Source organism: Eretmochelys imbricata, chromosome 1, assembly GCF_965152235.1.
Source record: "Eretmochelys imbricata isolate rEreImb1 chromosome 1, rEreImb1.hap1, whole genome shotgun sequence".
Taxonomy (NCBI): domain Eukaryota; kingdom Metazoa; phylum Chordata; order Testudines; family Cheloniidae; genus Eretmochelys; species Eretmochelys imbricata.
This window is the reverse complement of record NC_135572.1, coordinates 161,214,581-161,229,345: the sequence shown is the minus strand read 5'-3', so window position 1 is coordinate 161,229,345 and position 14,765 is coordinate 161,214,581. Positions and strand designations below refer to the sequence as shown.

The window sequence follows — 14,765 nt, the reverse complement described above, 5'->3', positions numbered from 1 at the left end:
CAATATTTGTCATCTAAAATGAAAGATACAACTTACAGCATGGATGTGCCACAGAAGCGAATGTAGAACCTTGCGCCCATTCAATATGGCTGAAGCATATTTCAGTATTTATTCTCTCATTTGTTCCCCTCTCAGCTACCTCCTCGCTTAAGTGTAAATTCAAGCTCTAACAGCTGGTAACACAGTCAGGAAATGCTGGTCTGCTCCATATTAATTTATCTTGTAAATTTGTAAAAGAGCTTTAGTATGCCAACTACAATCTCACCAATATTCTCTCAGAAAAGAGTCAGTGATGTGACATTCAGTTCCTATATACTCTGGTTTCTCTTCAGATTGTATAAATCTTTCACCTTTACTAAAGATTTCTGTGGAGAGGAACATTTATGAGTTTATACAGCACACTGAAATCTTGTTTATTTTGAATGAGATGTTTCAACGTATAGAAAGCTGAGATCTATCTTCTGATGATATCTTGTATTAATTCATTGAAGAGCGAGCCTAGATCTTTCTTTATATTATGCAATTTAGAAACTTCTCAGGATAACTGCTTAAAATAATCAAAAATCTTTCTGGGTAGCCATTATATTTCATATGGACTGCTAGCTAACAAAAATTTCACTAATGCAAAGGTGTGAGATATGTTCAAAGCAGTTGAAGATGCAACATCAAAATCATCACTAGCTCTTTTAATTGTTGCAACATTATCATGAACAATTTGACAACTGTCTTTCATTATCTCCCTTTTTCTCACCATTGTCTGATAACCTTTGGAATTTTGGGAAGCCTGGATGGTCTCACAATATAAAGATGAAGCATTTCTATTAAACTAGCTGGTAGTCCAGTGTGCAGGCAGACCATGGAAGGGCTGTGTTGTCTAGCTCCGATTTCTCACACCAGAGAGGAAGACGGGAAAGTTAAGGTGGTTTACATCTACATCAGTAACTGCATTTGTACACCGACTGATCAATTACTGCAGCTGCCAATATGTCACATGACAAACATGTAAAACAGTGTGCTGCTCATTCAAGATATTAAATGTCTTGTCAACCCGGAAAAAAATCAGATGGCCAGCCATATAACTTCCTGTTATTTGTTCTTGGTTGGTGATTACTGTTCAACCAAACAGCATGTTCAGTAGCCACAGGCATCTATGCATCTTGCTTGGCTCTCTCTGTCCAGGTACAGGAGACACTACCAGTGGCTCTTCTTTTTCTTCTTCTTCCTTACCCTATTGCTCTTCTGGGTACTTTAACAGAAATGGGAAAAGGGGAGGGAGAGGAATTACGTGAAGAATTGTTTCCACATTCCAGGAGGATATGGGAATGAAGACCCAAGCACCTGGCTCCCGGTCCCTGGATAATAAGGGAGGATGAGTAAACATCTGGGCTTTTGGCAATCCTTCCATGGAGGACAGGTGAGGGGAGTGAAGAACCTCCCTGGAGGAGAAGGAAGAGGAAATGAACACACTTGCTCCCCCTCATTGAAGGAAAGAGAATGGGAAGTGAAGACCCAAGCACTTGTCTCTCCATCTCTGGATGATGGAGGAAAGGATTGAGATCTCTGTGCTTGGCTTCCTTGACACCTTGAGGAATCAGCAGAAAGAAGAACAGAAGCAGCAGTGGCAGCAGGAGAATGGCAGGGTTTGATGACAGGGCTTCATTTTCAGATGGTATTCATGCCTGGAGAGATTGACTATAATGCAAATACAGTCACTGAGAATGAACAGAATCTGAATCAAATATTAGCATTTTTCCTAGTCAAAGCTGTATGTGTGGTCTAATAGTATTGTGAGTACTATTATGTTCATAATGTTGTACTCACTGCAGTGCAAATAAAGTAGTGTGCAGACATCAAAATATCATACCTATAGTGCTGACATCTTAGGAGGACTAAGAAGAGGTCTTGCACACTCAGGCACTATCGGGCCACAGATAGGATTGCTCTGACCTTTACGTTTGTCTTCAACTCGTTGTGGATTCATAGGTACTGATCTAGCCACAAACCTGTTGGGTATCTATCATCATCTGATTATTCACCGTGCATTCTGATCATAACCTGCTTCCTTTTTCCCATACAGATCTCAACACATGTACGGTGGCAGTCATCTCAGGTCCCCAGATCATCATGTTCTCTTCCATACCACACTTCCATTTCACCTGTGCATCATCATAGGCAGCAACCCAAGACACAAAACTACAAGAGGCAGCAAATAAAGACCCCTCACTTAAGGATTATTTACCCCAGGACCCTGCAATCCAGAAGCCAGCATCCACATATCAGGACCCTGTACCACCACAAATACCAACACAGACATCAGCACCCACACACTAGGACCCTGCATCCCAGAACCCAGCAACCAAAGGGTCAGCACCTACAAACAAAGAACCAACAACTCAGAAGTCAGCACCCACAACCCAGGATCCACCAGCCCCAGGGGCAGCAAATCAAGAACCAGCACCCCCGTACCAGGACCCAACAATTCTGGGGTCAGGAACCCCAATCAAAGAACCAGAAATCCACAGGTCAGAACCCCCAACTAGTGACTCAGAAACCAAAGGACCCTCATTTGTAATCCAGGAACCATCAATCCAGAGGCCAGCACCAGCAACTCATAACCGAACAAACCTGAAGCCCTCACCTGAACCTTAGATCCATCAACCTAGGAGCTGCCCCTGTGATCTTCCATACCATCAAGTGCAGCAGCATTACTTTTGTTTTTGCAAACCTTCTACCTTTTGTTTTGCTCCTCCTTTCAGATTTGGGAATTGTTGGTTTTGTCTCCCCTTTCCTCCATTCTAATCAGGAAGATTTTGGTTGGTTGATCTTCTTCTTTTTCATTTCCTCCATTATTGAGTTCCATGTTTGTGTCTTATTTCCCTTGTTTAAAATAAATTCCTTGTGTTTAGCATATTGTAACATTCTGTACTGATTGATTTAAACATTTCTTCTGTACAGTACATTCCCCAGCCTATGTGAAAATTAGATGCAAACTGTTAGGCATTTAGGGCCTAATCCAGCACATGTTGCAGCCAGTAGAAAAACTCCTATTGACTTCAGTGGGCTTTGGATCAGGCTTCTGATTAGGATCTTAAACCATGTTGACATCAAATTTGGCATTTACTTTTCAATGCTTAACAAGGTGCAATTTTAAATTACTAGATGGGACTTGACACCAAAGATTTGATTTACACAGAAATCCTTGCTCCCTACCCCTTAGAGTAAAGCACTCAAGAACATACAGTGTCTCTTTATAGAAACTGGCAACACAAAACAACAGACAACAGCTGTCATAAATTAATCTCATCAGAATAGAAACTAATGTAAAACATTCATAGACTATGAATACTGGTTCTTTTGCACAGCAACTGCACTGATCAAGTCATACCATAAGCAAAAGATTTGGCAAATCATCATAGGGAAAACTAATGCTGTAGCATTTATCAGTTTAAAAATGATATGATATAAATATTGAGCTAAGGAGAAAGTTGCCAGCAAGCAGAAGACGAGGCCAAGGCATCTGTCCAGAGGTGCTGGAAAGTCTCCACTGTGAATACATTAGCTAAGGAAAAGCCACAGGAAGATGAATTCTGTTTAATTGCATATTTTGTTACTGGCAATGATGATAATGAAGTGTGCTTCTTGTTCAGAGTTACAGGGGTAAGCTGTGGACCAAATTTATGCTTTGGGAGTAAGATACTCTCAATGCATTTAGCTTTGGCCTTAGGGTTGTTTCACCTTCTCTGAAGCACTGATTTTAGTCCTACATGGCATGATGCAAAGTCCACCGAACTGAAGTTTTTACATTGACATCAGTGCACGTTGGATCAGGACCACAGGTATTTTTGCCCCAGAAAGGGCTATGAGGGCCAATTGTAAAGTTGCTGAGCACCTTCGGTGAGGTACTGAGCTCCTTCAATTCCCCTTGATTTCAATGGGCATTGAAAGCACTCAGAACCGTGCAGGACTGGGCACTCTCTTAAGCAAGCCACATAATTGGCTCACTTAATATACCCGAAACATCTCTAATAGACACTAATTTTCCACTTTTATGCATCGGATGAAGTGAGCTGTAGCTCACGAAAGCTTACGCTCAAATAAATTGGTTAGTCTCTAAGGTGCCACAAGTCCTCCTTTTCTTTTTGCGAATACAGACTAACACGACTGCTACTCTGAAACCTGTCTAATAGACAAGATGATCATTTTGTAAAATCATCTGTATATGTATAGTGGACCAAATCCATCTTCAGCGTAAGTCAATTGCCTTCAGTAGAGCTATACCAGGTTTGGATTTGGCATAATATCTGCAGTCCTTATTTTTCAATCTAACATGAATTATGGTTCCAGTAATGGGGAGAGATCTGGTTTTCATTTTAACTACTACAAATGACTGCACATAAATTAGAAATATTAGCTAGTTGCGGTTATGGTTTTATGATGGAATGAGGCTAGGGTAGTGGCCACATTTATTGCATTACATATAACCACATGGGGACTCTGTGGATTGTTTGAGAAGAAAAACTGCACTATCAAAACTGAATTAAAAGACCAATAAAACAGGAATATAAACCAGTGACAGCAAGTAACTTCCCATTTAAAGGTGAAATGTACCATTGAGTATGTCCTGTTATGATGTTCATTGGTCGGTGAATCTTGATTAATAGGACAAGAAATGGACACGACACATTTGAAGAAAAGGCAGTTCCGGTTAATAGACACAATGATGATAATTTTTTCCAGATGCCCAGGGAGGGGAGCAAGGTTATGATCTTGTTTTGGGCGTGTGCGGGGAGTGACTTTGGGTGAGCAGGAGAGTGTGGCTGATGGTGTTACACAACTGCAGGTATGGAGGCAGTCTGTTCTGTGACATGATTTTTGTCACAGTGGATGTTGTGATATGGTGCATTTGAATTATTGTTAGGGTATCCAGGCTTTAGGATGGGTGCTTATTTGCTGATTTATCCATTGAAATAAATAACTAAAATAAAATTTGGAATTCAAAGAAACAAATGGGGGTAAGCAACCCTGAAGCCTAAAACAAACAGGAGATGTCCCCATACCTACCAGCTGGCTGACACTCAGTCTCACCTCTGGAATGCACCTGATTGGAAGAGCTTCTAAAAAGGTCCCCCAGTAAGAGAGTCAGGCTCTTTAAAGATACATCACCCATATAAGCACACAAACTCCTCTCACTGTAAGCTAACCCATAACAAGGGCCTGAACCTGCAGGTTAAACTCCCACTGATTGCAGGCAGAGTTTTGCTTGAGCAGGGACCGGGCCCCTAAGCTGTGTGCTGCCCAGTGGCTCCAGCTGTTAGTACAGTAGAGTGCGTCGAGCAAACAGACATGCTTGGAAACACGCCTACTATATTAATTTCAGCAATTTGTTCTAATGCCGTCGGAGGTGGAGTTTTGGCTGGGTAACAATAGGCAGGGCCTTCAGCTCATCTCACATTTCCATAGCATCCGCGTCTGAGGAGCTGCCACCTGTCAAATCAATTTGAAGTTCAAACCTCTGTTTCATAATAGCAGATGTGTACACATCATTCATCTACTTGATGTCATATAGGAATTAAAAGTGACTACACTGTGTTTGTACTCGCTGAAATCTTTCTTTCACTGATTAAAGAAACACAGTGAAAGAATTCAACCCTGGAGTGAGCTGCTGCATGCACCAGTTTTATCCTTAGCTTCATCCATGAACTACTACTTCCTTTTGTGTGGCTGAAGAGCTGTAATAGACAGAAAGATTGATTGGGTATCCAGTTCCTCCCAACCAAGCCAATGTGATAAGAAAGGCTTTATGCTTTCAATAACCTTGAGGGCAGTTGATAAATCAGCATGTGAGGTTTTAAGCTTTTTACTGACAATTGTCAACGGATAAAGAATTTCATGCTATGACTGCAGGGAGATTTAAAGCTATGAAGAAGGAATCCTTCCATTTTGCTTCATATATGGCAGAGGGGATCATTGTGACCATCTAAGAACATTGATAACACAGCATCAGATACTTCAATAAATGAATCATGCCTCACTGTTGCTACTTCTTCCCTCCCCCCCGCAGCACATTAGATATAATTGACAATGAAGCCATTAATCTTCATGAGGTCCGAGAGGGATCCTGTAAAGACTGGAAACACATATGTGCTGAATTATTCCAAAGAAGAAAAAGCTTGGAATCAAACCAAGCTGAGGGCGTGGCATCCATAACACAATGATTGAAATCAAGAAGTTACTATTGTGCTCCTAAGTATTTGAATTTCACGTATGAAACCGTATAATGCATCTGATCTTTTAGAATCTTCATTAGGGAAAGCTAAATTGCCAGGGGCTAGATGGTATCAATTAGCCACAGTCTGAGTAGAGCTGCATGGCTGCAGAGGGATCTCTCAGACACTGGGCCTAATTCACTGCACCTTGTGTAGGCATTTATACCAGTGCAGTGTGGGTGTAAAACAACCAGAGCAGGGTGATAGCCTTTTATACACACTTTTCATTCACTTGGAACTGGTGTAAATGTATAGACAAGATGCAGGGCAATAGTGAAGCAGGCCTGTTGTACGTTTAGGGGCATAATCCCTTTCTATCGTGCCTGCAGTGGGAGTGCACATACTGCCCCAGCCCTTTCTGGGTGGAGAGGGGGGAACTGCAATTGTCCATACCTTTGGATGGGATTTCCAAGGCAATAGAAGACTCCCCTTCCCCTTCCCTATCTATGAGCCCTAGTACCAGGGCAATCTGGCCATAACATTATTCAAGACTGCCTCTGTCAGTTCACCCTTATTGAAACAACCACCACCACTAGCAAAACTGACCCTACTATGGCATTGTCTAGTAATGGTCCCAAACTCTATATCTTACAATAACACTACAGTAGTATTTGGTGCAATTGACTTTTTTAATAAAGTCGAACACCATGAAATATTTTGGTGCAACACATCTATGGAAATGTCATGGATCTACACTTTGCTAAACATCAGATTTTAAAAAATCCCATATGTTGGGAAAGTTCAGAGCCAGTTCTGAACTATGCATTTCTGTTGTGTCTCTATTTGAGACTTCATGGTTATTAAGTGCAACAAAACAAACAAACAGACCGAACCTCCCTACCTTTAGTTTAATCTTTTCAATATGATTTATGTTAGATGGGCAGTCCAGAATATCCGAGAAGCAGGTGGCTGCTTTCCACAAACATAACATTTGCCTTCTGATTTTTTCAGCTGATATCTGCACCATTTCTTTTATAAATCTGTACATTTTTCTGCAGGTAGCGATCCTGCACTTTTATTTATGTGACTTGTCTCAGATGGTCTGACACAATGACCATACCTATAACTGAAGTGTCAAGAAATGCCCAATATTGTTTGGCCATAACCTGAACAATTGCTATCTGCTATTCTCCTCATAGATACCACAGACCAAAGGAAAGATCCCCTGTGCTCTGGAAATTACAAGTGAGCAATGACTCTGGTGAGGGAGATAGGCAAAGTCCTCAGACTGTTGCTAAATTGCAAGAGGCTAAGATCAGCAGGGACCAGCAGAAAGGTCCCTGAGAGGGTCTCATAAGGAGAGATGGGCCACCTGGTCACTTCTGAAAGTACTGCTCACTCTCCGTTGAAATAAATAGTTAATAACATGGGTAAATTTGGCAACTTACTTATGTTTCAGTGATGCAGAAGAAAAAAGAAACAGACTTATGTTTGAAACAGAAGACAGCTGTCTTATGACATGTTCCTGGAATAATTATATTTATCCTGTGGTTTTCTCTGAGGTGTTGGGAGCCATTAAATCCGAAGCTATATACTGGAGCAATATTGTCCACATTTGTTACCTACCATTTACTTCTATGACCTATTAAATAATTCATATGTACCAGATGCATTATTTAAGATGTTAAATACAGGCAGAATACCAAGAGAACACAGATTTCATGCACTTACACTTTAGTCTCAAGCAAACCACAGGAAGACTATTCAGTAGCTGAGATCCAGCTTTCTCATCCTGGGTATGATCCAAAGCCCCACTGAAGTGAATGGAGAGACTCCCATTGACTTCAGTGGACTTACAGTCAGGCCTATTATGAGTCAATCATTGCTAGTCACACTGGGGACTATACTGACACACAGATTGTCCCAGGTTTGGGGAGCCCAAAGCCAACTTTTTTTTGTCCCACCTGTCCTGATTTGCACTGTATGCTCCTCAGCCATAGTCGAGGACCTGGGTTGTTGGCTATAATTCCCTGCTGGTTTACAATTGTGAAACTACATTTGTGAAGTTGCACAATTGTAATTTTGCAGTAATTTCTTGTCCATGGATCTCCTTAGTAAGTAACTATTTTTCTTAAACCTCTGTATTTTTTTGAGGTTTAACAATCTGAAGTATATATTTCTTGGTTGCAGTAGCTGAGGATTTTGAATCTTATTCTACCTTGTCTTTTCTCTTTCATATAATATTTTGCACAGACTCATATGTAATTAAGGATGTAAGTCGTTATACTAACCACAAATCTTCTAGGGGAGGATTTCCAAAAGTGCTCAGCGTAGACCTAACACTGGCCCCACTGCGATCAATTGTAAAATTCCCATTGCCTATGATGGGAGCAGAGGTAGGCCAATGCCTTTTTAAAATCCCACCCTAAATCAACACTTCAAAGTCAGGCAACCTACCGCTAAAATATTGCTTCCCTTTGGTTGACATGTTTAATATTTTTAATTTTAGTATTAAGAGAACAATGCCAGAAGTCCTACTTGTATTTCAGCTTGTTGGATAGCTTCAGTAAAAAAGATCAGAGAAGAGGTATTCCAACAGTCTTTTGCTGAAAGGGGTACAGGTTACAAGGGTGTACTAGCAGCTTTCAGACTTCAAATGATTAATTAACAAATGCCAGAATTGTCAGTCCTACAATTAGTGTGTCACATGTGAAACTTACATAAGTGTTTTCTTTCTTCCCAATCCTGTTTTACTTTATACTTGGGTTTTGAGTGGGACACTTGATGGATTTCATTCTGATATAATCTAATATGTAATTGTTTGTTAATTATCCATAGGTACCTTATAAGGTGCAGCAGAACAGAGTATCACCTCGAAGACCTACTGATTATCCAGTCAACCCAAGGAAAATCAGAAATGTGACACTTGTATAGGAATTACTGCTCTTTGAGGTTCCTGTATCACTGAAATTTATACCTTTGGATGACTTCCTGCAACATAGAAAGGTCATCATAATTTCACTTATATTTGAAAACAGAAACATAGATTTATTTATTTTTCATATAATGAACAATTTTTACCAAGAGACACTAACAATCTTGACTTTAACATACACATTTTCAATAAAATTCTGTATACAAATCATGGCTCTGATCCTGTAGTAGGATCCAGGCAGGTGCACCCTGTAGAGCTCCACTGACTCCCAGGGGATTTCCCAAAGGCAAGGGGCCATTCAGTGGAGTCCCATGGAAATCAGTAAGGCTCCAAGTGGGCACAAAGGTTTGCTCACCTCGATCCAACTGAAAGACCAGTGGCTATATAAGCTGGAGATTTATTAGTCCGGAACAGCAAAATCTACTGCTGGTTAGTGTAATGTCGCTTTTATATTACTTAATTTATACTTTCCAATCCTCTCAAGCTCCATCATCAACAAAACTTTTCCATTTCTTATTTCCTAATATGAGCTTAGATTTTCAATAGGGCTGGTTGAGGATTTTCAATCAAAACTGATTTATACTAAAAATTAGGTTGTCGACTAAAATTTTTTTGCAAAATGTGACTGTTTTCTAAAGAAAAATTCAACTCTTTGTCAAAAAAGCAAACACATAAAAGCATGAAAAAATCTGTTTTTGATTGAAAAACCAGAATATGTCAGCTGAAAAATGAAAAATGTTGATTCAGAATTCATGTGGCAATGCCTCATGAGAGCTGAAGTTTGGATATGTTATTTCTCTGAGTTCTATGCTGAGTTCTCCAGCCAGACATCTCTCTTGGCTTACTCTGGCCAGATTCTCTCATGATGCATCACAGTGGCTCATCAAGATGGGAGACTGTGGTGCATCATGGATGATGTAGTCTAACATCAGAGCTTGGCCTATAGAGGAGAATGGGGGCATGATGCACCTGAACTACACCTCACATGAGGCACTGAAATGTCATTACCAAGTAGAAAGTTTTGGTTTTCAGCCAAAAATTATGGGCTGAAACTTTTTCAATTTTCAGCGGAAACTTTTCAGTTTATGATTTTTCACCAAAAAGTTAAAATTTTCCATGGAAAAAACCATTTTCTAACCAGCTCTAGCTGCCATATACTCATAACTTTCTAAGTTATCCTGTAATTTATATATTGATATTACATAAGGACCAGTTCTTTTGACTGTTGGAAAGAAATGATGACACCACAGTTATCTCTACAATGATATTCTATGCAACAAAGAGAATAAATCCAGATCCTGAATTGTGGGAAAATCTTGTTTTGCACTGAGTATTTTCGATTTCATTACATTGTGACTACTGAATCCAGATTCTGCATTATTAGTAACATTTTACTATCAGTCAGATCAAATGCTGAGGCCAATTCATATTTTGACACATCCAGTTAGAGCTGGCTGAAAAATTTCAAACAGAACAGAAAATGCTGATTTGATGAAAAATTATCAGACATTTTGTTTTGATAAGGTAGAAGAACCTCATTTCAACTGTAATGTTTAGACTTTTATATTACCTTAATATAATATATAAAACACTCAAAAAAGCACTTTGATATGGTCATTTTGATATTTCTGAAACAATAATGTTCAGAATTTTCAGCTCACAGGAAATTTTGATTTTTTGTTCCAGTGAAAGGAAATTTTGAAACATCAGAAGTTCCCGTGGAATAGAAATTATGACATTAGACCAGTTCAGGTTCTCCACTAGAAAATGTAGATATGACAAAACAGAAATATTTCATGGGAAAACAGCTGTATGGTAGACAATTTCAATGGCAATTATCAAAATGTTTCATTTCAATAAGGTCAAAATGTTTCATCTTTATCATTTTGAATATTATATTATTATGTAACATAAAAGCTGAAAAGAAACATTTTGAGGTTGAAATAAAATATTTTTGGAATGTTTTCATTTTCTACCAAATTCCAAGATTTTGACTTTTCAACTCCAATCTGGGACAAAACCAAATTTCCAGATCTCATGCAGGATGGAAATTACACTTTTTGGTCAACTGTAGTTCAAGTCTGTGTTGGTCCCAATACATAAGAAAGAAGGCATCCATGAATGCAGAAACTATCATGGTATAAAGTTACTATCTCATCTATAAAGATACTGGAATACATAGAATCATAGAATATCAGGGTTGGAAGAGACCTCAGGAGGTCATCTAGTCCAATCCCCTGCTCAAAGCAAGACCAATCCCCAACTAAATCATCCCAGCCAGGGCTTTGTCAAGCCTGACCTTAAAAACTTCGAAGGAAGGAGATTCCACCACCTCCCTAGGTAACGCATTCCAGTGCTTCACCACCCTCCTAGTGAAAAAGTTTTTCTTAATATCCAACCTAAACCTCCCCCATTGCAACTTGAGACCATTACTCCTTGTTCTGTCATCTGCTACCACTGAGAACAGTTTAGATCCATCCTCTTTGGAACCCCCTTTCAGGTAGTTGAAAGTAGCTATCAAATTCCCCCCTCATTCTTCTCTTCTGTAGACTAAATAATCCCAGTTCCCTCAGCCTCTTCTCATAAGTCATGTGCTCCAGCCCCTAATCATTTTTGTTGCCCTCTGCTGGACGTTTTCCAATTTTTCCACATCCTTCTTCTAGTGTGGGGCCCAAAACTGGACACAGTACTACAGATGAGGCCTCACCAATGCCAAATAGGGGGAATGATCTTGGATTCTAGGATTAGGAGAATGGTGGAACCCCTTCTTGAACAAGAACAGTTCAGCTTTAGGAAAGGATGAGGAACCACAGATGCCACGTTTTTAATTTGGCAAGTGATAGAGAAATGGTTAGAGTACCACAAGGATAAAAGTTTGTGAGCATTTATAGACCTAGAAAAGGCATATGATAAAGCTGACCGAAGGAGGCTCACACCAGTGCTGAGGCAATCTGGAGTGAGGATTTAATAACTATGGTGAATGCCCTGTATTGATCACTTAAAACAGTGATCCAAACATGCTTTGGAATAACAAGCCCCTTTGAAGTAAAAGTCGGACTGCATCAGGGGTTGGCCCCCAATCCACTTCTGTTTATCATATTGATAGACCAAATCAGCAGGAAGATCCCAATGGAAACAAAGTGAGAAGCTGCTGTATGCAGATGACATAGCAGTAAGGGCATCCTCAAAAGAAGATGTAGAAGAAATAATAAATCAGTGGTATGACCAGCTAAACAGCCCTGGGATGAAAATGAACATGACTTAGATTGAGGTCATGTGGGTCAGTAGAGGCACCACAGGGAAACTGGATATAGAGATTAATGGAGTACGACTAAACCAGACTGATCAGTTCAAGTACCTTGGTGGCTGGGTTACAGAAGACGGAGACCTTGAGCATGAGATACAGTCCAGACTGGGGAGTGCTGGAAGAGTGCGAAATAATATCTCAGGTGTTGTGTATGGGAAGCACGTGCTACTGAGACTGAAATCCCAACTATGATGTGTCCCACCATGCTATATGGTACAGAAGCACGGAGAATAAAGAGACAGCAGCTGCAACACCTAGAGGTGAGATGTCTTCACTCAGTAAAGAGAGTTACACAAAGGGAAAGTCGAAGTCCATGATGTGGCTGACAAAATCCAGGAAGTGCGACTTCACTAGTTTACACACACACAAAGGATGAATGAAGAAGACCTGGTGAAGCTAGCCTGGCAGGAGAGGGTGGTAGGAGAGAGACTCAGAGAAAAGTTGAAGAAGAGATGGATAGACTGCATCAAAGAAGATGGTAAGCGGGTGGACCTTAGTGCTGCCTCAGGCAGACAAAGATTGTGGATATTTGCAGGATGACTCAACCCCAGATGATGGGACAAAGGGAAGGAGAAGGTCATCTCTAGTACTATTGTTTAAAAATGCTTTTAATTCAGTTACAGTTTTTTAAAAACCCTACTACTGTGACCTACAGTGTGGACAGCAGGGAATGGCTGAAGTATAAATGCTTTTTATATCATAATGTAAGGACTTTCAAACTGTATTTTTACCTTTTTTCCTACTAATCTGTAATCTACTGTATTAACCAAAGAGTGCACTGCTATGCACAATAGTGAAAAACATGGATTCTATTGTTCTACTACAAGATATAAGACTAAGAATATTTTCACAATTATATGGTGCCTTTCCTCCAAGGAAGTTCAAGTTTTTACTTGATGTATGGTGCATGGTATTTTGGGGAAGTTCTGTGGCCTGGGCCATAGAGGCGGTCAGACTAGATCAGTGGTTCTAGTCTAGTCTAATCCCTTGGCCCGTGCCGCTTTCTGCAGCCTCCATTGGCCTGGAGCGGCGAACTGCGGCCAGTGGGAGCTGCAATCGGCCGAACCTGTGGATGCGACAGGTAAACAAACCAGTTCGGCCCACCAGCGGCTTTCCCTGAAGAAGCGGTGGACCAGAGTTGAGAACCACTGGACTAGATGATTGCAAGGGTCCCTTCTGACCTTAGAATCTATTAATCTATATAGGACCAACTGGTCTGTTGTGTTGTTTCTTCTGGACACATCAGAGAGGAGGTGCTGTTAGACAGCCAATTATGGCTCCCTCATTCTCTGCCTGGCTCTTATCATGGGTGTGGATTAACTCAGCCTGAGGTGCTGTTCTAAACTCCAGCATCTGACTATGGGAACCCTATGGACCATTTGCCAGTAGGGGACAGAGCACAGTGTGCTCCAATCACTCCCCTCGCCACCTCAACATGCCTACCCTGCACTGAGGTCTGCAGAGAGAGGGGAACAAGAATCAGCCCATGTCTGCCAAGGGCTTCCCCAGCCCCAGAGTTACAAGAGCCTCTCCATTTGCAGCAAATGAGTGATACAAAGGAACCCTTTCATTGATTTCACTGAGTGCCAGCCCTAAAAACACAGCCATCCCCAGCATCAGATTCTTCAGTTTTCTTTTCATTCTATAATAGAAGACAGGGCACAGCGATATACATTATGCCTACATAACATGATGTTTACATGGTATTGTAAATGTCACAAACTAAAAAAATGGACTTTTTCAGAACTGTGTAGTGCAATCACAAAATGTGCACTGATAGACTGCATCTGTTTTCTTTGTTGTCAGAATCTATAGTTCAATCATTCAGCTATGGTAGGTTCTTACATAGCATTAGTATAAGGTTCATTTATGCCAACAATATCCTTTAAAAGTATTAACTGGTAAAATGAAAATTCTCAGGGACATTGGGTGGAGCTGCCAACTTGGTGGTAATTAAAAACTGGACACTCCAGCAGGAGTGCTGGAACCTCCCTTGCCCTGCCCCTTCCCCCCCGAGGCCCTGCCTCTTTCCCCAAGGCTCCCCCCATCCACTCCTCTTCTCTTCTCCCCGCATTGCTTGCTGCTTTTCCCTTCCCACCCCTCCACCTGGGTCAGGAGGGACTCGCCTGCTTTGCTGGGGCTGGGAGCTGCAGCTGCCCGACGCAGGTAGAAGACAGCTCAGCTGAGTAGGGGCTGGTGTGGGTGATGACTCAGCGCCTCCCTATCTCCCCCGCCCACAGTAACCGGACTTTGGGTGTTCGGTCAGTAGAGCTGACTGGACACTGTCAAGTCCCTTTTTTGACCGGACTTTCCGGTA

General features: G+C 40.9%; 1 protein-coding gene and 1 non-coding gene across 2 annotated transcripts in view; both read left to right on the top strand.

The window, feature by feature from the left end:
* IGSF5 (immunoglobulin superfamily member 5) overlaps positions 1–2,572 on the top strand; it is a 93,519-nt gene extending 90,947 nt beyond the window's left edge. Inside the window, exon 9 of the mRNA XM_077807242.1 lies at positions 2,078–2,572. Coding sequence (XP_077663368.1) covers positions 2,078–2,572 — 495 coding nt within the window. The remainder of the gene's footprint in view (positions 1–2,077) is intronic.
* Positions 313–430, top strand: LOC144259770 (U5 spliceosomal RNA). The gene has a single exon (XR_013344906.1). It is a non-coding gene; the product is annotated as a U5 spliceosomal RNA (small nuclear RNA).
* Positions 2,573–14,765: the final 12,193 nt, after the last annotated feature.